This window comes from Rhizopus delemar, genomic scaffold (genome assembly GCF_000149305.1).
Source record: "Rhizopus delemar RA 99-880 supercont3.8 genomic scaffold, whole genome shotgun sequence".
In the NCBI taxonomy this organism is placed as follows: domain Eukaryota; kingdom Fungi; phylum Mucoromycota; class Mucoromycetes; order Mucorales; family Rhizopodaceae; genus Rhizopus; species Rhizopus delemar.
In genome coordinates this window covers 1,183,326-1,209,805 of record NW_027137834.1, presented here as the reverse complement: position 1 = coordinate 1,209,805, position 26,480 = coordinate 1,183,326, and the positions used below count along the sequence as shown (strand labels likewise).

Here is a 26,480-nt window from a genome sequence, read left to right as displayed (position 1 = left end):
ATGTATAATCCAGGTGTATCATTACAGCTATTTGATGATATTCACTTTTCAGAAGGTTCTTTATCGGCCATTAGCGCAACAAGTGAGCATCAATCAAGAAAGGCACAAGATCTTCCTGCAACCAAAGAGAATCTGCTTGCCTTCCGACAAGAAGCCACTCAAAGCGATGAGCCTTCTTTACAACTGGACTTTGCAAAGTTCCTACTAAAAGCATCAAATCAACTCAACGATGGCGATCCTGAGCGAGACAAAATAGCGCGAGAGGTGCTGGTGATGGAGGCGCAAAAGGTAGTTAAGAAACTGGCATCTTACTCGGGCAGAACGAAGCAGAGTTATCCAGAGGCTCAGTTCTTTTTAGCCAATTGCTATGGACAAGGCGACATGGGGCTCGCGGTGGACATTGAAAAGGCCTTTGAATTGTATGTACAGGGGTCAAAGCAAGGTCATCCGCAATGTACCTTTCGAGCAGCCGTTTGCTATGAGGTAGGCGTTGGTACCAAACGGGACAAGAATCATGCAATGCAGTTTTACAGAAAGGCTGCCAATTTAGGAGATCCAATGGCAATGTATAAATTAGGAGTCATCTTGTTAAAAGGATTCTTGAATCAACCTATAAACCATAGAGAAGGTATCTCCTGGTTGAAACGAGCAGCAGAACAAGCAGATGAAATTTATCCTCATGCACTTCACGAACTTGGGTTGGCCTATGAAAAGGATGGTATTCCATGTATCATTCCGGATGCAAACTATGCACGTGAATTGTTTACACAGGCTGCAGAGTACGGATATGCTGCGTCTCAATTCAAGCTTGGCCAAGCTTATGAGAATGGGTTCTTAAACTGTCCAGTGGATCCTCGACGATCTATCGCTTGGTATTCAAAAGCAGCTGAGCAAGGTGAAGTAGAAGCAGAATTTGCTCTTTCAGGATGGTACCTTACAGGAGCAGATGGTATACTATCTCAAAACGACCGTGAAGCTTATCTCTGGGCTCGAAAGGCGGCTGATAAGGGCCATGCAAAGGCGGAGTATGCAATTGGCTATTATACCGAAACAGGAACAGGCACAGAAAAAAATCTGGAGGAAGCAAAGATATGGTATAGGCGTGCAGCTGCTAATAATTACACAAGAGCTACAAAACGTCTAAACGAACTTAAGAATGAAGATATTGATCTTCAACAACAAAATTCAGAGCATACATTTAAACTTTTTAAGCGAGAAGGCGCCTTTCTGTGTAGAATTATGTAGCTTTACTTTTCTTTTTCACTTGGTCTCCTTCTTGTTTAAATAACAGTCTTTGCGTTAAATAAAAAGAAGAAAAAGGGTCATTATTACTTTTTCTTTTGCATCAATAGCAAACCATCAAGCATGCCTTTGTTGTTGAATAGTTGTTCAAGCTTATGCTGCTTCAATACTTTGATTTTGGTTATTGAAAAATCTTTATTTAAAATATTACAACATCTTCCCCCTCTGATCCAAGCCTATGATCAGAGCTAAGCTCTTTTTGTATAATTAAATTAATCTAAGCATAGAATCTATCATAATATGAGTAAGAAGGATAAGATAACATATTATGGTACTTTACTTTTTGTTCACAAGGTATATCAGTAAATTAACATTCACTTTAGCCATCCCATCTAGCATCATCATAGTTTGTGCACCCTCAAACTGTGTCTGTAACAACTCTTCATATCGCATATCAACTTGTACAGACGACATTGGCCAACGTGCATAACTTGCCTCGATAGAAATAATACCTGGATGATCCATAGACAGGATGATCGAAATACGATCATAATTCTTTTTGGTTATGTCCATCACCTCCAATAACACATTACGGTCGAAAAGCTGTTTGGCCGTGTATTTGTAAGATCCAAATTTAGGAACCAGCCCAAGTTTTTGAAGTCCTCGCATGTGAAAATACTGGCGAGTGAATGGCATCACAAAATTTTGCTTTCTACCGCGCTTGTTTGCCATTGCCTGCATGCAGCTGGTAAGGTAACCTTCATATTGATTACCCTGATCAATTAAATACTCTCGCTTTTCCTTTAAATGGCTCAGTGTTTGCTTAATTCTTTTGATCTCTTGATCTCGCTGTGTACGTCGGTTGTTCTTTCCGGTAATATCGCGTGCGATGAAGGTGATAATGTCTTGATAGGTATTGTCAGTAGATATCTTTTTAGCAATTTTCAAATTAGCTACAAGGCGGTGAGCCAATGCCTTGAGTTGGAAAAAGTTTAGACTAAGAAAATGTTAAAAAGGCTATATTCGTTTCCTTGTTCTTTTTTATTACCTTCTTAAATCAACGAGTTGATCATGTTGTCCTAGTTTCAAGTAACGTCTTTTGGCTGCTGCAGAATTTTTCTTCTCAACTTCTATAAATTCTTTATGTTTGAACTCATTCCATGCCTGTTCATGACTTGATGTGATGGGTTGATCAAATATACGAGCAAGAGTAGGGCCACTCTGGATTTTGATAACGTAAACCACAAGCCTTTTGGCATCTACCAGTAAACGCTGGATTTGGGCTTCAGTATCAGTCGGTAAGTCTTCATAAGGGCTTGACAATGATAGACAAACAATAGACTCTGGTAAATCAATCTCTGGATGATAAGCTGATTCTCCAAGATCATTCACAAGCTCTGAAAGTATACCGTATCCCTCAGGTTCAATCATATCCAAGTTGTTTTGAAGTGTATAGTGAAAGTGGAAAATTTCTGCAGGTAAAAGATAGACAACAGGTCTAACTGGACAAACTTGGTCTGTAAATGTATCCATGTTGTAATGAATTTCAGGATCTTCTACATTTGCCACTAGATAGTCATAAGGTTCTATCAGCAAACAGAAAAATGTATGCACTTTAAATATTACATGTAATAAACCAATCGGCAAACCTTTTTGAAGAATGAGCAAGATACTCATTTAATGGCGATAAAAGCTTATCTTGATCTGAAAATATTGATCCACTTGCAATACGTTGAAGCATCTTTGAGACCTTATTGTAAATATGATATTAGTAGGGTACCATCGAAGCATTTATTTACAAGACATGCCTCAGCCAAATTCTTTCTTTGGACAGGATTAACAACGCCATCAATCACATCATATTGTTCTGGAGCTCTGTTAAGGGTTATAATTAGCTAAAGATTTCGCTTACAGGTAAGAAATGGATCACTTACACCAAAGCTGGGTTCAAGTATCGATAGTAAATAAAATTACCAAGGATTTTGACAATGTTTATTTTAGGTTCATCCACAAACTTCTCTTCTAATGCCTGCTTAAGTTCTTTGGCTACCATTCGGATTCCATAGGGCACTGATTCAACTGTGGTCGTAATTTTGTCAAAGAATGCCTCTGTAATATCTCGCAAATTCTTTAAATGACACACAAAGGTATTGATTACATCTACATCAGATCGAACATCTTGCACATTAACTGCGTGAGGTCGATTCGATGGCTTGCCTGTCCTTGACTCTTCAGCATTGATTGAGCTGTGATAGATGCTGATAAGATCCAGATCAAGGTCTAAAGAGTCGCTTTGAATAATTTCCTTGATAAGACCACCAAATAATTCTCGAAAGAACTGCCGTTCTTTGGCCCCTCGATTGGTTTGAACTACGAGTTTCATAAATGTGTAGTTGCCTCGCATGAATTCTTGTGGACTTTCTACATATTGAATTTCTTCATAAATGCATTGCTTTTTTTTTTCATGGAGAGTTATTCTATTTAATTGAATTTGATGGTAGGTTGCTATTTTACCTTACAAAGATTGATCAACAAATATTCTTCACGGGCATTAGTAGCATATCCAAAAAGAGATAATACGGTAGTTTCAATCAACTTATGACTTGAATGGTGTCCTAAATCTTGTCGGTTGGTCATTGAAAGCAATCTCGCCACATACTGAGGCTCAGTTTGCAAAACATACACCAATTGCTGAAAGAGTTCCAACCGTCGTCTACTTTCCTTGTCTACCCCAGATAGCGAAAAAGGACTAGTATCATGACTTTCTGACATTATCCTCTTCTTTTCTCTCTTATTCCTCTTTTTAAAAGTACCTGTGTTTTTCAAAACTTCATCAATTGTAATTACATTTTTAAGAAACAAGGCAATCTGTATATCTAATGCAGTGACATGGGATTCAAGCATATTGTTTTCACGCAGATATCCAATCACCTCTTGACGAAGTCCTTCCAGCTCCAATTCACGATCAAAATCTAAATCGCTGTCATCCAACAGGTGAATAAAGCTCTTGACAGTACCTGGGGAAGGAGTTGGGTCGGCTGTCAATCGACGATAAGCCTTCACTACAAGCTTGTTCTTTATAAAACTTTGAACCCTCATCACCTGCTCGATATGTGTTTGATAGTATTCAAATGTTCGTTGGTGATAAAGTCGTTTCAGGTAGCCTCGACAATGGGCCTGTAAATGAAGAATAAAATCTGGTTTAAAAGAATTAAATGCTGCATAGCGTTTCTGCAATTCTCTTTGACCGCTTATTTTTCGGATTCTCGATTGAAGCTGAGTAATTAGTGAATTGAACTCGTGTGATTTATAGATCTGTTGCTTTTCTTGGTCTTCTTTTCTAGAAAGCCAACGACGTGCAATTCGTTGGCAATTAATGATTTTATTGGTATTGGGCTCATTTAACCAATATTTTTTGTTTGCTGAAACAGATGCAAATAAGCTATATTAAAAGTGATGTACCTTTAAAAAAGAGGATAACTAACCTTCTTCTGAATTTATCTCCACAACAGAGTCCATGTCTGATTCCTCTTCTTCAATGGTAAGATCAGGTGTCTTCAAATCGTAAGAAAAGGATTCTCTCTGCAAACATTTGTCGCCATTCTCTTTATCGTCTGTTTCATTCAATTCTAAGCGTAAGGAATGGCCTACATTCATAAAATTTGGCATAGGCAATCCTGACATATCTAAATGACGCTGTGTTTTGCTCAGTTCCTCGTCTTTTTTTTTTTTAAAAAAAAAAGATGCATTTGTAAGCAAAAACGTCTGGAACTAGTATTTCGTATATCGTTTACTTGTAAATTGAAGCTGTCCCAATAGATTCTTTATGTTAGGTGCCATTTTATGTCTTGATAATAAATGGCTAAAATGTTGCTTTATTTACACCAAACTATTTTACATATACAATATTATTTATTACCTGAGTGCATGAATACAGTAAATTACTTTGGGAACGTTTTTCTTTTCATATAAATCAGTTAGCTCAAACCAAAATATCTGTGGTAGTTCAATGATTTTTAATGCTCCAAAGAAATAGTTAATATTATCAGAATGACGAAACTGAAGCTTGGGATCCTTTTCAATTTAAAGAGCTTATTATAAAACTATGAATATGGATATGTATCTGTACTTACTTGAAATATTTTACGTGCAGTACCTGGTGCAAACCAATTAGCCAGCTTTGCTAACACAATACCGTTTCTCATCGTTTCTTCCAAGCGGATTACTGGATCAATTTCTTCTTGTAAACAATTTTCAATCCACCTAAGAGATATGGTTTACATGTAAGCATTTTATTAGGCAGTGTTTACTCTTTTGCTTCTCCAATATGACAAAGATATTCATAAGCCAATAAGTTGGTTCGTTGCTTATCCATCCACTGACTTGTATTAATTTTATTATCCTTTTGAAGCCGAATACGACCTATAGAACATTATTAATTCAGTGGATTGTTTTCTCTTTTTTGATGAATAAAAACCTTGCATTCCTATATGGAACCCCTTTTTTCTTAGTATTTTTGCTTTTAATGATACATTCAATTTTATATACCAATCACATCTTCAGCATTCTGTGTGATCGTAGCAATGTTTAGATCCAACAAACCACTTTTATCATCCATTGTTGATAGCCCAGTTAAAGGCACGTCATTTGTCATATTTAAATAATAAAAAAAAAAAGAGGACAGAAAATACCAAGCAATCTGTAAATGTTTAAACAGTTCAAAATGAACTGGGTGTATGATGTAAGTCTTCTCTACGTGTTTTTAGTAAACCGCATCTTCTCTTTTTGTATATGTGTATAAATTTTTGCAAGTTACACGGCACAAGCACAATAAAAACCCCCATCTTTTATAAAGAAGAAGAAAAAGACTACAATTTACAGGAAAAAAATTCTTTTTATAATAAAAATTAAGCTATAACAATCGTTTAGTTCATCTATGTTCGTATTCTATATACTTTTCATTTACCATTACTCTCCAAAGCTCTTGTAGCAAAGAACTTAACATCTCCATCTTGATCTGTGCAAAGTTTCTCAAGAGTAGGCTTTACAGAGCTACTAACAAGTTCAGCAGTGTTGGGGTCTTTCTTTAACAATGGTATCAAACTCTCCAAGGATTTAGCAACATTAAATCGAATGTTTGGAATAGGGTCTTTTGAAAGCTCAGTGATTGTAGGAAGAATAGAGTCTTTCACCATTACAGGTGTCAAAGCTTCAGCCATTGTCTATAATAGATATGCTTAAGAAAATGAAGAATTTCATAGAAAAAATAGACTTACTGTTAATGCAAAAATAGTGGTCATTCTGTGTAAATAATTTTCATCAGTAATCATCTTCATCACTTCAGGAATAATTGCTTTCTTCGCCCATTCAGCCCCAAATACTTCTGTCAATTTCATCAAGTTGACTGTGGCTGCTTCACGAATAGAAAATACAAGGTCACGAAGCCAGGACATGCAAAGCTCCAAAAGTTTCTCTTCAAAAAATTTTGGTCCAAACTGTTTGGCTAAAAGTGGGATATATTCAATAATAGCAAGACGAATACGCCATTGCTTATCCTCCGATAATTCAACAATGGCTGGAAGTAATGCTTGGGATACTCTTTCAATGCCAATAGCTATTTTAAATGTTTGTTAAAAATCATCATTATTTGCTTCTTCTGTTATATATTACCTTTGTTGATTGTTTCCAGGTTAGAGATAACATTCAAACGAACATCAGGAAATTCATCTGTAAGTTGTTGCAAAAATAATGGTAACAAATACTGCATCGTTCTACACAAAAAATAAGAACTCCTTCCATAACAAAAAAAAGCAAAACTTACGCATCTTGACCTATAATGGGCGCCAATCCACTAATATCTTTTGCAAGAGCAGCACGAGCATGTTGATTTTCATCTGTTACCAACAATTTGACGCAAGGCAAAAGATCAGAAAGGATTACAGCGTTATCTACCAATTTAGCATAGCCAGGAATTTGACTGGCTGCTGCTGTTCTAACTTCTCCTTCTGTATCCTTCAACATATTTACAAAGGCTCCTGTAAAGTTTTCTCGTGCAATATCTTGTCCAAATGCATCAGCAAGCTATAATACAAATCAATTTTGGGATACCAAGTGTACTATTGCATGATGTACCTCCACATATTTAGAAGCGACCATATACCTCACTCTCCATGCCTTATCATTTGATAAAGTTGTAAATGCAGGCAATAAGAGTTCCCTTCTCTTTTCTTCATCGAGTCGCTTGGCTAAAGCAACTAATATCTCAACAGTCAATAAACGAACTGAGTCTTGGTCATCTTGAGATAACTTCTGGAAGAGTGGAATGAGTGTTGGAAGAATATCTTGGTCAGACATTTGGCCGACAAAGTCCTAAGTGGGAGTTATTTTCATTTAGGGGAAAGCTGTTTTTCTAATAAAAAAATACAACGTACAACGAGAGCCTTGGAAGCAGCTCTTCTAACCATGGGGCTGTCATCTGCTGCTAATTGTTCAAATGACCTATATATTTTTTCATTAGATCTTACAAAGAAACACATAAACGAAAGCTTTTTTTTTTTTTTACTTTTTCAATTCAGTTTGCAAATTGGCATCACCTCTCTTGTAAACAATAGCATATAAGCTAGTAGCCGAAGTTCTACTTGTAAACCATTCTCCACTGCTCAGTCTTCTTAAGAGTGGTAAAAAGTATTGTTCAAGGTGTTGCTTAGATAAAATTGCTGCAATAGAACAAAGAGAAGCAACAGCCTACATAAAGCATATTCATATCTGTAATTTTCCCGAAAAAAATAAGTATTATACCTTATCTCTAACTGAAGCTTCTTCAACAGCAGCAATGTTCTCTAAGGGAGGCAAAAGACAATAAGCATATTCACTACCTCCAACAGCATCAACAAAATTTCCAAATTCTTCAGCTAAGGCTAATAAAATTTCATCCTCGTCATCAAGGGACTCTAACATACACGTGTTTTCAATAAAACTATAAAGAGAATTTCACGAGCATACCTTGAAGAAAAGGTACCAGCTCATTTCTCGTTCTTTCTACCCCGAAAGCATTAGCAATAACGTTTAATTTTTTAATAGAGGCAAGTCTAAAAGTAACGTCTTCGTTTTTAAGATCGTCAATCAAAGTGGCAATAGTGTTTATTTCATTTGGGGGATCTTCATCCATAAATTCAGTTGTTGGTACGTTGGTATCAATCTCCATATCGGTAGTGTTATTGGTTGTCATTTTTTTTTTTTTCAAGAGTGAAAAAAATGAAAAATACAAAAAAAACAATGACGTGTACAAGATGAATTTGCCGGGAGGCGCATTTTGAAAAATGGCCAATGTGTATTGCCAACAAAAAAATGAAAAGATCAAAATTGACCATTCTCTTCTTTTAATGCAACATACAAACTACTCTATTTAAAAGATAAAATTAATTCTTATGATTAAATTTGAAAGCATCTTTGGTTGCTATAATACTAATATAAATATGCTGGTGATATCAAGAGCCTAAATATATCATATAACATGCAAATCTTGGAGAAATTCTACAATAGTGAACATACAATGTGATTCAGTATATATAGCTGGATTGAGCGCGATTAATAATGCCAACAACCATTATTTGCATCTTTAAGTCGCTTACATAAATTGTTAACTACAATATTCATATTACTTATATGCTTTCGAACAGTAACTTTCTCACGTCTTCTTTTTACATTATTTCTACTACATATGGCTTTTTTCTTATTTGATAATTAAAGCTCTGCATTAAAGAAATACGTAGAATATCACAACAAAAATGTAAGCATTATACCAGTAATGAGTCTGAAAGAAATAGAAAAATATAAGATATTTCATATTTCAACATCAAATTGTTTAATACAATTTATACTTCATTGATCATGAAATTAAATAAACACCCTAAATCAAGTTAATGTTCTCAAGCTATTTTATCAAAAAGCATCATCTAATTCCTCCTCGAAAAGGGCTTTCATCTAGCAAAAAGCTTACAAAAAACCATATATCCACCATTCAATAAAGAGAAAAATCTGATAGAAAAAGAAGTTCAGAAGAACGTGTAGACCAAATAAGATAACAATGTATTGTTCTTAAACTGGCACCAAGCTTTCCTATCATATCTAACGTGTTTGGTCATCATTCTTTCCTTTGCATAGAATTTAACTGTTCTCAGTATGTGCGTTTGCCTTTTTTTTATTGTTGGATTATTATGAGTTTCATCTTTGATAGTTAGCACTTTGATTTAAAAGGGTTTTTTTTTTATTTTAGGTAAAAAAAGCTGACGGTAAATGATTATTATGTCCAATCATAACCTTTAAATTATTTTTGGTTCTCAGACATATCTACTTTTGCACTTGTAAAACTTCAATAGATAGATAAAGTAACAAAATAAAACGTACATACTGTATTAAATCATATGTGATATGAGAAAGTACGTGATTTGTTGGATTATAAAAGTATTTCAACAAAAAATGAGGAATTTAAAAAAATTATAAAGTCCCACAAGTTGAGAAAATTGAGTTCTCGTATGGTATATAAGAAGTTCAAATCAATAATATTCCGACTGGAAAGTGTAGCGTCTTTCTGTAAGCAGAGTTGCAGTCTATAAAAGGACGGATTCATCTGTTGATGGAATCACGGTATATTCAACACTTTGTCGAAATCAGTGTCTTCCAGAGTCTGGTGTCAACATTCGAGCTCGGGCGTAGGCCTGAGTTGGGAGGTTGTTCAATACTGGGGAACCGCCCGAGGGTAGCAATACAGCAGGGAAAACTCAGAGCACTGGCACGGCTGTAAGATAGCACGGTGGAGAAGTGATTGAATATACTACCATTGCGGGTGGGAACTACCTTTTTGATTTTGTTCATTATGAAAATTTTAGTGTTGTTGTGACGAAATTATAGATCCTTTCAGTCAAACTGTACCACTTGTCAAAGAAAGTTCGGACCTGAACTAAGTTCATATTCTCAAAAATTTTGATAACTCAATGAAATTGAAAAACTCAACAAAATTCACAATTCAAAGGAAAAACACTGTAACCCACAAAACACTCTTTTTCGCTTCCCCAACACTTTTGATAATTTTTTTCCTTTTAAGGAAATAATTCATCATGTCCACTCACCTTCAAACCATTCAACGATTACAAAATGAACTCGCAATCGCTAATGCCAAGATACACCAGTTGCAACAGGAAAACGCTTCTTTGCGGAAGCAAATATCCTCTGAACCCACACTAACTACAAACTCCAGCCCTCCTTCTAAATCCACTCCCCCCTCCTCCAAACGACCACGCTCCTCCAGCAATGATGCTGCTCCTCCCACAACCAAAGTATCTAAGCTTCCGAATCCCAAGCCCAAACACAGTTTAGCTGCCATTGCTCGGCATTTTTCCTCTCCTACTGCTCCTTCCAGCTTCACGTTTATCCACGTTCCCATTCACCGTCGCCTCCCCATCCATCAACTCCGTGCTAACCTTCGTGACTTGCACATTAACACACGCCGCATTCTGGATATTCAATATTCAGATCGAAATGTGGTAAGCTTCCTTATCCATACTGGTTTCGAACCTGAGCTCCGTTTTCAGCTGTACAAACACAAAATCACTATTCGTGACGACTTTGACCCTCTGAGCCCCACCATCATTCGTGATCCTACGCTTATCAATGAATCCATTGAGAGAAAAACTAAACTTGCTCGACATGTGTTCCTCCAACGACTTGGTTCTGCTTTCCGCCGTCTCAAGGCTCCTCTTTACAACGCTGTCACTAACTACTTTCTCCAATCTGGGCTCATAGACCTCAATTTCTTGGAGTCTTTTGATCTCGCTCCCCCTTACAGCCACCACAACCCTCTCCTAGACAAGATCTAGAGTTCTTTTATACCTCTTTCCTTCCCTTTCCTTTTTCCTTTTTGACTATCAAAAAGGTTTTTAGCACTCTTTTATCCTCTCTTCGATCTGGCCCGGGCAATTCAATCCCAGAAGTGATTATGTGCTCAATTGGGTTATTTAAATTTAAAAAAATAAAAAAAAATAAAAAAAATCTTTAATCGTAACCCACAAAACCAAAATGAAAGCGTTACACAAAGTCAGGCTAGCGAAGACTAGAAAGTTCAAAAATGAAACAAAGTTCAAATATCAAACAAGGTTCAAAAATCAAACAAGGTTCAAAAATGAAAAAAAAAATAGAAAAATGAAAGAAACTTCAAAAAAAAAAAGAAAAAAGAAAAAAGAAAAAAGAAAAAAGAAAAAAAAAAGAACAACCACAACTAGTATAAATATCCCAACAATTATTTTCTTTGACACAATTATTCTATATCTTATTCATTTCAATAAAGAATCACTTATATTATAAACAGGCTATCTTTACTTATAAAGTTCCTGATATTTTTATTATATACTTTAAATCCCAATACCTTCTCAAGAAACATCGTATTGATCTTACACATAAGATCTGGTGGTCACTAGCAACGACAAATATAACAAGCTTTTGCTTAAATCTTACTCTTATCAAGAAAAACTCTATCAACTTTAACAACCAAACACCTAAATTTACCTCCGTAAGCACATCTAACTACAGTATAACCGACAAGTTACAACACAAAAACCCAAAAACAACACAAAATCAAGAAAACCAAAAAACGTATAAATATCAACAATTTATCAAGCATCATTATTATTATTATCTTACCTTATCCAAATAGATCTTCTTTGAAACAAAATACTTTTTATTTTATAAACAGGAAGAATCAATAATCCCTTGAATCGTATACTTCATTGTAATCTCTTTTTTATTTAATCTTTTACCTATTACTTTTACTTTTATTCAAATCAGTTTGATCTACTTAACAAGGTCTGGTGGTCACTCTACACAAGCGAACTTATAACTCGAATTATCTACTCTATTTGGAACTTACTTTATCCAATACTTTATTCAATTACTATAACTTTACCTCAATAACTTATATCAAGCCTACCAAAATCAGAAAGCCTATCGAATCTCACAGCAGTTAGTGTAACTTTTGTGGAAGAAGGTGTAACACACGAAACACGAAAAAGGATCACCCTATGGTTATAAGAGAGATGCTATCTCAATAGAAAACGATGCTATGCTAATAGCAAAGGAATTCAAGGACAACAAAAAAAAAAGAAGAAAACAAAAGAAAAATCAAAAACAGCATAAAAATATGAAAATCAAAAAACATATAAATACCAGTATCTTTTTATAAATATTTCAATTATTATTATTATCTTATCGTATTATCTTACCTATTATTATCTTACCCTATTATTATATTATTATATTATTACATTACCTTACCTTATCACAATAAATATCCTTTGAATCCAATTATCTCTTTTTATTTTATTTGTATAGATAGGAAGAACCAGTAATCCCTTTTATTTTATCTTTACTTTATCAATATCTTTTTATTCAATCCAAGTCTGATCTACTTTATAAGACCTAGTGGTCACTTACACACAAACCCACATCTATTCAATTTTACTTTTTTGGATACAATATATATTCAATTCTTTATTCAAACTTCAGTACATTATTTCACAACAACTTATCTCGATCCTATCCAAATCCTGAAATACAAACATTTCACATTACCTATAAAAGCTCTAATCTCTTATTTTACTTTCCTTTGACATTATTTATCAAGAAACATTGTATTGATCCTATAAGGTCTGGTGGCTACTACTTATATCAAGCTTCTGTTTAAATTCTATACTTAACAACAACTTAAAAAACAATCTTAACCTTAGAACCTAACTTTACGAAAAATCTTACCTCCACTAATCCTGTAAACCTACAAGATATTATTTTGTAACATTATATTCATTATACAATAAACAATTTACTTTTACTTTTCTCCTAAAGTTCCTGATCTCTTAGTTTCTTTTTTTTATATAGCATTATGTTTAATAAACTTCTTATTGATCTTATACTTAATATCTGGTGATCACCACTGATAATAAAATATATCAAGCTTCCACTTACAATCCACCTTTATCAAGAAAAGCCCTTCCAAATTTAACAACGTACAGGTAAGTTACCTATGTAAGCCTAATAAATTACCCGATCATTAGCAAGTTACGCTAGAACCAAGGACACAGCAATTTCAGAAAGGGCAAGTTGCGTTTTGTAAAAGATTTAGATGTACACTTTACATTACTTTTTAAATGAATTTACTAGATATAAACTAATGATCTTGGTTTTTTTATGAAACTTTTTTATTTTCTCTTTTGCTTATAAAGCTTTATGCACAGATTTTATCATTTCTCTATCATTTCAAAACTTACAACAGAGAATTTAATAGCAATTATTTTCTACAGCGTTTACAGTAATTACGTTGTTCAACAACCTTTTCAAATAGAAACCAAGGACTAAGGTTAATCTAAGCATATTTGTTCATCTATGTTACCAATATCTAAAAGGATCCTGCAAGACTAACATATTAATATATGTTAAGCATTATTCTCATACAGGACGTACACGATCTCAGCGCATTACATTTGGTGTGTAATAAAAACAATATACAACGTGTTTGAAAATTTACAATATATCAATATTTTGTATTGTTTATATTTGACTTTTGCAAACCATAAAAAGTTCATTTACTAACAAATTTCATTTTCCTAAAAAGACCGAGTTTAATCACTATCGTCAAGTAGTCTCTTTTTAGAACAAGTCTCTTCTATCATTTGACAAACCATATACTAAATAATATAGTAATTTGGTCAAGAAAAAGACATATTGGATACTTGGCCAGAACATAAAGAAGTTAATAATTATCACATAGGCAACTTTTTCGTAGCTCATCAATTGAGAACTTAGAAATAACAAAGGCGACATTTAAATTTAGAAAAATAATAAATAACGTGAAAGAAAAATGGCTGAAGGAGGCCAATCAATTGAATACATTGATATAATTATAACAAGTTGTATTTTGCATAGAGTACTCTTCAAGCTTTCATTGTCAACATTAACGCAGAAATATAAGTTTTTAATTTATTACCTTGAAAATGCTTTTATAAACATTAGCAAATGCATTTCATTGTTGCTATATAACATTGAAAGGGAATGAAGAAAAGGCCTTTTTTGTTCTTTATCAAAGTTCAACTTCTACATTTATCTTGATGTTTACTGGTGTAATCTGGCTGTTAAGCAAAACATGAGTATAAACTATGTTAATGCTACCAGTGATTAGTATAGACTCAGTCAGAGCAAGCTGTTTGAATTTTGGTTGACTTTGTATATAACTTTGATTATTTTGCTAGTGAATCAGGAAGGATAAAAAAGGGGTTTAAGAGATAACCTTGCGCATTTCTGAAATGGAACTGTAATTGTGTGAGTAGAAGCTGACATGATGTAGGCAAGAGGGAAAAAAAAGAAAGGAAGCTAGCCAGTTATTGACATGCTGTTGTTATGAAATTGCTCCTAAGAGTGCTGAAAGATTGGTTTCTTTAGAGTGTATATTTTTTTCCTTAAAGCTGTATACATTGGTGATGCAAAACTCTGCTGTATCAAAACTTAAGCGGTAGCACTAGACATATAGCAATATGAACACAATACCTTATTATCCAATTTCAATGTATAATACGGAAGCATGGCTTAGGGGAGTGTTCTGATTTATATAATTACAAACTAAAGTTCTAGCTTGAAGCTTCATGAATTATAAAAAACGTTGGTAAACTGTATGCTTTTTAAATAGACTATCAATTTTACCGGTAATAGTGAATGTATTTGGTGTATGTGATTAAAAAAGAAATAAGAGGAATGGCTTGCATTGATAGCTAAAATCATAAAGACGATAACACCAAAGTTGCTATTGTTTGTTCATATTGAAGACACATCGCATATCAAGATCTTGCTCAGATATTTCTCAATCTTTTATATTTCTACATTAGTTGATTGGGATTTTTCTAGAATAATAATGAAAGGCTTCAGAAGTTTATATGTACAACAAATACCAAATAGGTCAATATGAGAGAGTTTTAAATATCCTTAATGCTTATTACCATTGTTAAAGCTAGTATTTGACTGTTACAAGCATTTTGCATTTCAATATTAAAAAAGAGGGTATGTTGGGCTATTGTGAATTCTTCTGTGTTGAGAATACTTATAATTTCTTTCTCTACTCTATGCTTTTTTTTTTAACAATCTGTATACAGTTGATGGAATGTTATATGTTGTGATCAGAGACAAAAGAAAAGGGCTTGTCCATTGCAAACAAAGCATGCTTTATAGTCAAAACATAGATAGAGCTATCTAACACTGACCATATAACATATGTTTGTCTGTTGCTTCTTTTTTCTTTCACTATCACACATTTCGCATCATTTACAAACTCTCTCATTCCCCCTCCTCCTCCTCCTCTTCTTCTTCTTTCCATTCACCAAGTCATCCTCAATCTGTCCTCATAATCACTGCTGTATGAACTATCTTTACTGGTACTTTGTTTGCTTCATGTTTGAATCCATATTTCGTCTCCTATGCAATGACATGACCTCTTTCCTATCCTTGCTATCAATACAAAAGATGTAATATTACATTATATTTGATCCAATAGCTATAAAAATTCGTTTACAAGCCTATCATACTGAGTATATCATTGCTTTTCCTCCACTCTTTAGTTTTGACTCGTGTACTTTCAAAATCCATACAGAATACCATTTTCTCTTTCTTTTCTTTTTTTGTGAAGCATAACAGCAAATACATCTCACACTACTTGGTATCTTGTAGAAAAGAAAAGAAAGAAAGAAAGAAAAAAGTCGAATACAGAAAACTATACAAGTAAATTATGGAGTAGAGGTTGAAAGATGGAAACAAAATTCCAAGCTGCCTCAACTTTTTTTTTGACTTTTCTGTCTTGGGAAGTCTTCAAATCTAAAGCAAGTTCCACACTTTGGCTCGGTCAGGGTCATCAAGTCATATATGCTGCTTTCTTTTAGAAAAGTTCTGTTCATTATTCCTTGTAATTAGCTTTTGTTATTAGAAAATAAAAATAAAAAAAAAATAAAAAAAAGAATGGATAATGTGTCACGTTAACTCTTTCGTGGATAAATGATTACACTCAACTAGTATGGAATCATGCTATTAATATCATCTCCATACACAAGCGTCGTACCTATTGTCACAGTGATACAGTGTAACGATTTAAAAAAGAACACTTGAATCGCCGTTTTGTTCATGGTGCACTCACTTTGGAATCCGTTTCTCTTTTACCCTTTTCTGAATTTGGTCATCTCGTACACAGCCAATCTGCAAAGACTTGACCGGCTTGCTTACTTTTCCATATATGTTGATGTCTCTTTATCATTTCCTGAATTGCATCTATAATCATTATATAAAAAGACAGAGAGAGAAAACACATTCTATTCTTTATTTACTTGACATGAAAATAAAAATAAAACAGCCTTTTATTCACTACAACATCTATTTGTTACATGCCAAGTACTTTATCTATGCTTATAAGCCAGCAAGTAGGCGATACATCCCCAAGTTCCTTAAAAGGAAGGTGAAAAGGGGAAAGTCGGTGCAAGTATAGTTACACTATATGCCTTATTAGTCTTGCTTACTTGCTTGTCTTTAGCTTCTTTACTCATCCCTCCTCAATCTCCATCATTCCTGTAAACATACTTTTCTCTTACCTAAATACCTTTAGACAAATAAAAGGCAAGAAAAGCAAGCAACTAAACAAAAGAACAGTAGCAGTTACTTTTTCATCTCTTGTCATCATCTGAATGCAAACCTGCATCAGAAAAATAAAAAAAAAAAAAAAAAAAAAAAAAAAAAAACAAAGGAAGATTTCTACAAAAAAAAAAAAAAAAAGGAAAGTAGACAAAGCATGCTATTCATATAATGAATACTTAGCATACATACTGACTGAATAACATAAAGAATGAAAGACTTGGCTCACCACTCATTAGATTCCTTTTGAGAATGTTGACCAAGGAATCTCAACTTTACCACCAACATTATTCTTTCTGCCTTTTCTTTTTCTTTGCTTTGACAATCATATACTATTTGGTCCTATGTTTATTTTATTACACAACTTGACTTTTCAATTAAAAGAGTACAGATAGTATTGGAAGAATGCTTAGCAAAACAATTGGTTTAAAAACAAACAAGTAACTTAGAAAAAAAAAGCAAAAGATAAAAGAGAAGAGCAATATTTAGAAAGTATTTTTTTAAAAAGTGATTTTTCATTTTTATTGAACATAAAAAAAAAGCTGACATTGTTAGCCATATTTTCAAAAAGAAAATATGTTTCCAGGCACTGCCACGTGGAGGCCATGTCTTTAAGTGCCCTTCGCTTTCGTCTTATCTTTATACTGCAGAGGAAATCGACATCGATTCAGCCACTTGATGGGAGGAGCGGTTCTCCCATCAAGCCTGTGCGATGAACAAAACGCCAACAGTTACAAAGAAGAAAATGATTTTGTAATTTGGCTCCTCTTTTTATACTTTTTTTTTTAAAAAAAATTATTTGAAAAAAGGTCACTTTCTTAACAGTCAAACCAAAGTCACCTACAGCAAAAGGATTTCATTTGTTCCTTTGGTTACATGCGAGTACTAATTCAGTAATTTTCTTTCCCTCATTCCTTGTTCAATATTAAATATTACTCCTTGTTCTAAATAATCCAACAGCATAGTCCATATTAATACTCCTTTTTATTTACTTTAATGCGGCGCTCCTTACAAAAATAAGACAACTTTTAGACTGATAGCTAAAGTCAGGGATCTTATTCGATAAAATTCGTCTGAGATGACTTCGGATTATAGAATTTATAGCTTTTTGTGGACAATATGTGACAAACGTTTCACTACATTTCACCATACAAAAGAATCATTCTTCAGCAAATACAAATATTAAATATCCACCCTATCAACAATAACACAAATTTAATTCAAAGTAGAAGATGAGCTGTTATTAAAATTATTATTTCCTAAAAATAACTTATCACACTTTAACAAAAAAGTTTTATAGCTAACGCTTTATATATTTTTAAAATGTGATATATAGTATAGAACTATAACTACAAAACTAAGCATAAAGTCTTATAATCAACAATACAACAGCGATGATCAAGTTTATATGATGATGAATAGGAATGTTTATGATTGCTAATGCATAACATGACTTTACTGTTCAGTTCGTATTTTGCACGTCCATATAACCTACCAATATTAAGAACACACAGTCCAAAATTCAATAGCATTTATTATAATCAAGTATAGTTCTTAGTTTATATCCTCATTAAATCGTATGTTTCATTATATTACTATTCATTCAATACATTGGACATAACATATAGAAAGATCCTACTTATTTTATCTGCATGTGTTAAAAAAATACTATAGTATTCTAGTCGTATATTATTTCCTTTATTAACAAACACGGAAAATAACTATTCACAACAGCTATAATATAAAAAGAACAACATGTAATAAAGCAATAGATTCTCTTGTAATTTGTTCATTTTGAACCCAACAGCGACTCATTCTATTCTTATAGGCCACAAAGTAATGCTTTTCCCGAATTTGTACGGTTGGTGGAGCATTAGCAAGAAGTCAGTTGCAAACATGTCGAATGTAAAGGAAAGAACTAAGATTCCGTCACTCATAAATTCTTCTTGCTAAACACATTTATTGCTAACCAGCTTTGTTTCATAATTGACCAATACTATAGCTCAACCTATTTCAAGAAATGTAATAATAACAAAAAGAGTAAACCAGATACACATCAACTAAAATTAGATTTGTCTCCAAGCGATAAAGGAACAGCAAAAAAGAACAATGAGAGATGATATGATCACAAAGTATCTCTTGATGCTTCTTCATATTCAATTCCATACAAAAGAATGAGTAGATAAAGGACAAGGTAAGTCTCTTTGATTTGGTATCATCTGGACGAAAGTCGTTATTTTCTTCCATTCCTTCTTCTTTATTGTACTTGACTGTGATCATGCTATGGAAGATAAAAAAAAAACATTGATTGTTTTTAGAAATGAAGTGACATATGAAATGCATTTGACTTACATTTCATAAAAGACTGTAGCATCATCTTTATGCAATACTGAATCTTAGGTTATTAATTCTGGCTAAATAGAACAATATTATGCTTTTCGGAGGCTTTGTGTTTCTAAATCTTTTCATATGCTTCCTTGTCAACTGAGAATGATGACTAGGTCAAAGTAGAATGATCATGTAAAGCCCTAGGACTTGTACTTCATTGGTTCTATAGACGAATTGATTAATTTAGTAGGACAACAGGTTTTATCACGTAATTACTTACAGATTATGTTTCAATATTACGACGATGGAAAGTAAGAAATGACTGAAGATGTCAGTTTCTTTTAGATTTTGACTGATGAATGATACAATAAAAGCATGAAGAGTGAGAGAAAGAAGGATTCCCATGGTCAAAAATGTAACAGACAGACAATTTTGCAGGAATTGTTTTTGTTAATTTCTTGTCATCGTGTCATACTAACACAGAGTAAGCTTTGATAAGAGCAAAAATTGTATAAAAGGGAGCCAGATTCGATGTTTTTTTCTTTCTTTCTTTTTTTGTCAATCACAAAAACACAGTAGATCAGCAATGCAACATACCAACAACATAGTAGACTAGCAATATAGTAGATCAGCAACACTGAGAGAGTTACAGAGTTACAATCATACAACTCTACAACTCTACCAGTTCAGCAGAGATTCTTCGATTTATTGCTTTATGTTTTATCTGATTCTCCCCTTTTTTGGAAAAAGAACGTAGAAGGGCACCTATTCGACATGGCCTCCACGTGACGGTGCCTGGAATCATGTCTTTACTATAAAGGCATGGCTAACAATGTCGACTTTAGTACTTGTACTTTTATATATATCCTATGTAATAAAATTATTCTTTGTCCTTTTTCTTTTCTCTCTCTCTCTCCTTGTATCTTTCTCTGCTTCTCATGTTACTTACATTGTCTACTATATTCTTTGGCTTCTTTTATGTCTTCAAACAAGTCCATTAGCTTCATGTATAGCAATCATCATCCTTAGCGTACAAAGGAAGAAAGCTGAAATAGCTTTGTATAGTAACATGGCTTCTTTGTCTTATATCTGCAAGCCAAGGCTTTAATACTATGCAAACAATGAGACAAAGCACCATCCACGTACCCATTAAAGCCTGGGACCTATTACCTTTTACAGATAGTATGATCATAACAGTTGGTCTAAAGTGTACTTTGCTATTCTTTTTTGGTTGAGTTTTCATTGTTCATTCATCATTACTTCATTTTTCATTCATTATTCGTTCATAATTCGTTCATTATTTGCTTATTACTTGCTATAGTAATAATGTTGTCAGCAGAGAGAGAGAGAAAGGGTGTTCTTGTGAGTGTACAAAAAAAATGCCAATTAATATTCTGTACTGATGAATGGCAAGCATTCAAATAAACCATAAAAGAAACCTCCTTGGTCACTTAGATATATTAGTAAAGTAACAGTATATGTTGTCAGATTGATTTACATTATGTAGTTCATTTCTTTCTAGATTGACCGTTCTGCTGAATTTTTTCCTTCACATGAAGTAGATCTGGACAACATTAGGTCAAGCAATTCCACTTTGCAATACAAAAGTATGCATATGACAAGTACTTATGAAGCGAATAGAAAAGGAAGTGAAAGAGAGAGAAAAAGAAAAAAAGAACAAGAACAAAGAAATAGGGATCGACAACAATGTACCTTAATTGATTTCATTATCCGTCAATGACAGATAAGATCACGTGAGAATTATGTCATTGTCGGACATTAGTTTATCCATGAGCGTACTTGACCTTATTTCCATTTATGGGTATCCTTGTTTTCCTCTCTCTTCCCCCCCCCCTTTTTCTTCATATCCTGTAGTCACCGTACCATAATAGAATAGAATAGAATAGAATAGAATAGAATAGTATAGAGAATAAGGCTCTGTTTGTGTTTTCGCTTTTTCTTATAGACTAATTAGTTTACATCGGAATACTTGGTTCACTAGTCATAAAGCTTTACAGCATCTTATAAAAACTCCACTCACACAGTCTTTTGTGTACATGAAAAGCAACTAAGCCGCATATAGAGATAGTATAGAGAAATAACATAGAGAAATAGTGCAAGGAATGTCTTTGTAAATGGGGGATTTATTAAAAAAGATATAGATTGATCAAGTATAAGACCTTAAGGTTGTCACTGAACAGTCTCATAGTGACTGATCTCACTGTCCTATTACTTGTTCCATCACTTCTTACCTTGTTTGATATATATGAATAATAAGCATGTACAGCATCGTTATGGTCATCATAGGCAATAGAGGATAAGCTCTACACGATGATTGTTGTCTATTACTGTATCGTACCTACCTTGTCATGTAAACTTGCTATTGGATGATCAACATTGATGGTGGATTGTAAGTAACTGGTTGTCATGGTGAAATCAGGTACTCATAGTCTTGTATCTCTCCTACTTTCATAATATTGTCATAGCAAGTAGGTCTTGACTAGATCCATGCATACATATATACCCATGGTTGATCTATCACATAATCACTTTCACAAGCACTACCATCTCTCTCTCTCTCTCTCTCCCCTTTCTTCTAAATAAACTATTCCTTTGCTGTCTTCTTGCTCTTGTTTTTCTTGTCTCTGCTCTCGCTATTAATAAATGTTAGGCCTCTGCAATAGCCACCCCTGCCCTATTGTTTGTGCTATAATATGAACACCTGAATCAATATTAAATAAAATGTCTTTTTCTCAGCTTAACTTTATTACTGTGCTGTCCCCCAATAATACATGTTCGTATCAGTATCCCAGCAACTATTTTAGAATCTGGTTTCAGGCATGACAGCTCAATGCAATCCTATTCGGCAGTTATTACCAGATCAATAATTTATCCACTTCATTGTTCCTCGATTCGTCAAGAAGAGGATGACTAATGTTTATTCACTAGCTTTCCTTTATATTTCCATCCTTTCCATATCATTACTTTTAACCTACCAATTGAACTAGTGCTAAAGACCCAAAAACTCAAAAAGCATGAATAGTCTTAATTGTTTTATCAATGAAGTCATATATATATAATCTTTAGTTTCATAACAATTTTTTTTTTACTTTTAGTCTTTGTCTTGTATTATATATTTGGCAAAGCATTTTCTTTTGAGAATTCTTTATTGATTTTTACATTTAAAACAAGCTCTTTTCATTACTACTTACCTTTCTCAACGTGTCAAACTCTAATGGTTTCAGCTCTTCTGCTACTGGTTCTTTCAGTAGTAATGATCAAACCCATCCTGATAACATTCGTCGTATGTCAGATGTATCTACCTTATCTTCAGAGACATAGTCCTCTGGAATGACTACTTCCGCAGTTTCTTCTGGTTCTCTTGAACCTAGAATCGCAGCTCCATCCATCCTCTCTTCTATTGAGGAGTTGGATTCCACTGTCATCGACGCCACACAGGTTATTCTTAACTTGTCTGTTCGTCTTCTTTATACGACATCTAATTCAGAAGAAGATAACATGGTGCCTACTAAGTGCGGATGTTGTATAATGGTAAAAATAGTAAAAGAAAAGGTGGAAACAAAGATCAAGAAACAGTTTGTGTACTTTTTGAGACTGATCTTTATTTCAGTTTAAGTTAAAGTAAAAATTATTCTAATTGAAGGCAGGTGTTTATATCTTATTGAGTGAGTGACTTGATATCTTCTATTGTGATCGTTCTTCTAATCTTCAGGTATTTTAGCAAGTATTATATCTAATTATGATTATGAAAACTTTTCATTTGTTCTTTTGTATGTCTGTCATAGATTATCTTTTATTATGGGAATTCCTCACTGATTTGAATAACGTTATTTTACACGTTATTTCAATTATGTGAAAGATTAGCAATATTCCTGACATTGGATTGGATTTGGTTATTTTAGTTGATACTTCTTCTTATCAAAGAACTCTCATGAATACAATGCATATTCTAAAAGAATATGTTTAATTGGAATTGATTGTATGATCTTGTATTAAGTCTTATATTTATCGTTGTCAACTACAATCAGTTACTGTTCTACAACAGCGGAGTCTGCTCCAATGACTTGAAGAATCTAGTTCATACTAGAGATCTCCTCCAACTAGCTTGAGCCATGCTGTACCTACCGCTTGGACTGGTGCACCTCAGGTAGCTCCTGCAGCCTTGAATGTTGTATCTCCAAACCTACCACTCATGCAGTGGAAGTGTGCGGTCTTTAACCCATCTGCCTCTGTCATTGTGAATATCAAGCACTGCTTGAAGGAATTTCAGGACATAATGTTCGCGCATGGCCTTGATCTTGATCAACATTGACTTCATCTTCTCTCTCCTTGTTTGTCAGCGAGTCAACGCACTTGGCTTGATGAGTATCAAGAAAAGGAGAATGTTCACACTTGGAGTCAGTTCAAAAAGGCTTTTACTGGCCATTATGGTGTTGATTCGGCTGAAGAAAAAGCCACATCTACAACAGAGTTGCTACGCATCTCTATGTCTGCTGCTGAAACTGTTGACCAGTACGTTGAACGTTTCAACAACCTCCGTCGCTTGGCACAAATCCAAAATCGCTATGCCTTGACTCGTTGCTTTTTGATCGGTCTTCAGGCCGATATTCACAAGAAGGTGATCGTGTCCTTAGCCAATTGTACGGATGCACAAAAATAATCGGCCAATTATGTTGTCAAGTTGGCCAAGACTTTGTACCATTCATTGTACAAAGTTTGTAGAATCGCCAACGCTATTCACACTTCTGCTGGCTCTTCGATGGTCAATGACTCCACTTCTGGTCGGAAGAAAACTTCTGCTTTTGTCTCTGGTTCTGCTGCTCGTGGTACACCTTGTCCAAGGGTTTCTAAGAAGTGCTGCAACTTACACAAGGCAAATAACCATAGCAACGATGAATGTCATGCTGTGAAGAAAGCTTCCTCTTGTTCAAGTTCTACCCGAGTTGATGTTTCCTCCAGTTCTGCTACCTGTCAGCGGAATTCAAGAAACCTACCTTCTGGTTTGGGAAGACCGTGCCACTTTTGTGGTGCTGATAACTGTCATCCTAATTACCCATGTAAAGGAAAGGGTCATTCAACTGGTTCTTCGGTTGATGATTCTTCTTTTGCTGGGCCTTCTAATATGTTTCGTGAAACGAGTCGAACCCCTTGCTTCTTCCTTGTCTTCCCTTATCTCTTCTGGTAATGATACTTCTGTGTCTGTTGGTTATTCTGCCACTTCTACTGCAGGTAGTAGTAATGCTTCTTCCGGTCGTAAGACTGATGCTGCTGGTCCCGTTGTTCCTGTTCCCGATTCGTCGGATGATATGGACATTGATGTTGCAAAAGTCCTCACTGTGATTGAAGCTGCTCAGGCATGTAAGTGCATTATACATCACATCTTTTCTAAAGCGCCTTCAAACACTAATACGCTTTATGTTCCTATTATTATAGAGCACATCAAAACATGGGCCATGACTGATACCGATTCGTCTTTTTCGTGTGCGTCTCCTTCGTTCTATTCGGCACTTGGCTTAGTTCCAATACATAATCCAGGATCGATCAAGTTAGGACATGATAGTTCAAGTACTGTAAGCCAGTTAGGCATAATAAATCTTACTGTTTATTATAACCAAATCCGTTTGTCATATGAATTTGAAGTCTTTGATTTTAGCAGTGATGTTGAATAGTGCTAATCGAATATTATCTTTCCTGCTTAGTGCCAACAGAAGTTTCATTTGGCGTATAGTCATCAGAGTTAACTGGATCAGGTATTTTAGGAATACTAGAACTTAACCAAGAAGTGGCTAATCCTGTTAAACCTATCCATAGCTTAGGCAAAATGTCAAGTTCTAAACAAATAGGAACCTTTGTTAGATTCTAACACGAGTATCCCCATGTCTTCTCACTGTAATTTACCTGGTGCTATTATTACCCTTGATACTGAACCCAATGCCTTTGCTTATCGAAGACAACCCGATATTGCTATTGCCAATAGAAAGATCATGGAAGATCAAATTCAAACTTGGTTGGATGATTGTGTCATTGAACCTGCTCCTTCCAATACTTGCTTCAATAACCCTATTTTTCTTGTTGGGAAAAAGGATATCAACGGATTATACACTAAGAAAAGAGCAGTTATTGATCCACGCATGCTTAACCAACTCGTGAAGAATGTTGATAGAATGCCTTTACCTCTAATCAGCGATCTTCATCAATGTATAGGTTCTGCTACTATATTTACTACTTTCGACATACGAGCATGCTTTCATCATTTTCTTATCCAAGAATCTGAAAGACCCAAGAACTCATTTACTCATCCATTCACTGGTATGCAGTATCAATTTCGTCATTGTCCTTTTGGCTTGGCAAGTACCGGTAACATTGTACAACACGTTTTTTTTTTTTAAAATTTGTTCGCAGACCTTCCTTATACTGCAGTTTAACATTAATAAAGCAAATGACCAACTGTAACAGAGCAACTGAAGAAAAAAGAAGGATCTGCACAACAAAATGTGGTTTGACTTAGTAATTAGAAGAGGAATAATAAACAAAGCTATTTGGACAAATTCTAAAGTTAGGACACTCTCTACATAGTAGCATCACAACAGACAGTCTAAACAGAAGCAGTAATAACAGTATCAATAGTAGTAGTAGAAAGAGGAGAGAGAAAAAAAAGAAAAGCCGGACAAGTATTCATCACTACAAACCATATTGCCAACCCTATGATGATCCTTTACTTTTGCTTCAGTTGTGATATTGTATAGGATATATGAGCTATACTAGTAGATGTATGGAATAATATACATGTATATACATAAAAAGAAAAAAAAAAAGAAAACAAAAGAAAGAAAGGGCAATGATTATAGACAATGGAAGACAAGTAATGTATTCAAAGAAGAATTAAGGTCATAGCAGCATCAATTCTTTGTCTATCGAAACAAAAACAAAAGCAATAGCCAAAGGAAAGCCTATAAGAGAAGTGTATCTGGTAGTTGACTATGGAACAATGGACAGTGATACTCAGGAGATGAATATGTGTAGAATAGGGTCAAGTCGAGGTAAGTGACACAAGATGATAAAAATGGGAAAAGACGGCTGCAAGTGTTTAGTCATTGTATGTACATGGCTTGATACAAGGCGATGCTTTAAACAAATGATCTACCAATAAATAAATAAAAGAGAAGAAAAGAGAAAGAGAAAGA

General features: G+C 34.2%; 6 protein-coding genes across 6 annotated transcripts; 3 read left to right on the top strand and 3 right to left on the bottom strand.

The window, feature by feature from the left end:
- Positions 1-1,245, top strand: RO3G_10661 (uncharacterized protein; the record flags this gene model as incomplete). Its single annotated transcript, XM_067665246.1, has 1 exon — positions 1-1,245. One exon carries the CDS (start codon positions 1-3, stop codon positions 1,243-1,245), a length of 1,245 nt encoding a protein of 414 aa, XP_067521347.1.
- A 333-nt stretch (positions 1,246-1,578) lies between these two features.
- RO3G_10660 (uncharacterized protein) lies at positions 1,579-4,926 on the bottom strand (the record flags this gene model as incomplete). The annotated part of the gene is made up of 7 exons (XM_067665245.1): positions 1,579-2,239; positions 2,291-2,810; positions 2,869-2,992; positions 3,042-3,117; positions 3,177-3,612; positions 3,762-4,664; positions 4,728-4,926. The coding sequence occupies 7 exons, from the start codon at positions 4,924-4,926 to the stop codon at positions 1,579-1,581; spliced, it is 2,919 nt and encodes a 972-aa protein (XP_067521346.1).
- Positions 4,927-5,337: 411 nt separating this feature from the next.
- Positions 5,338-5,896, bottom strand: RO3G_10659 (uncharacterized protein; the record flags this gene model as incomplete). Its single annotated transcript, XM_067665244.1, has 4 exons — positions 5,338-5,345; positions 5,390-5,505; positions 5,553-5,664; positions 5,791-5,896. The coding sequence occupies 4 exons, from the start codon at positions 5,894-5,896 to the stop codon at positions 5,338-5,340; spliced, it is 342 nt and encodes a 113-aa protein (XP_067521345.1).
- Positions 5,897-6,149: 253 nt separating this feature from the next.
- Positions 6,150-8,470, bottom strand: RO3G_10658 (uncharacterized protein; the record flags this gene model as incomplete). The annotated part of the gene is made up of 10 exons (XM_067665243.1): positions 6,150-6,154; positions 6,209-6,464; positions 6,519-6,856; positions 6,913-7,013; positions 7,064-7,323; positions 7,375-7,611; positions 7,674-7,740; positions 7,805-7,986; positions 8,041-8,192; positions 8,245-8,470. 10 exons carry the CDS (start codon positions 8,468-8,470, stop codon positions 6,150-6,152), a joined length of 1,824 nt encoding a protein of 607 aa, XP_067521344.1.
- Positions 8,471-10,358: 1,888 nt separating this feature from the next.
- Positions 10,359-11,117, top strand: RO3G_10657 (uncharacterized protein; the record flags this gene model as incomplete). Its single annotated transcript, XM_067665242.1, has 1 exon — positions 10,359-11,117. One exon carries the CDS (start codon positions 10,359-10,361, stop codon positions 11,115-11,117), a length of 759 nt encoding a protein of 252 aa, XP_067521343.1.
- Positions 11,118-23,782: 12,665 nt separating this feature from the next.
- Positions 23,783-25,721, top strand: RO3G_10656 (uncharacterized protein; the record flags this gene model as incomplete). Its single annotated transcript, XM_067665241.1, has 7 exons — positions 23,783-23,936; positions 24,012-24,353; positions 24,436-24,654; positions 24,814-24,866; positions 25,025-25,046; positions 25,153-25,653; positions 25,699-25,721. 7 exons carry the CDS (start codon positions 23,783-23,785, stop codon positions 25,719-25,721), a joined length of 1,314 nt encoding a protein of 437 aa, XP_067521342.1.
- Positions 25,722-26,480: the final 759 nt, after the last annotated feature.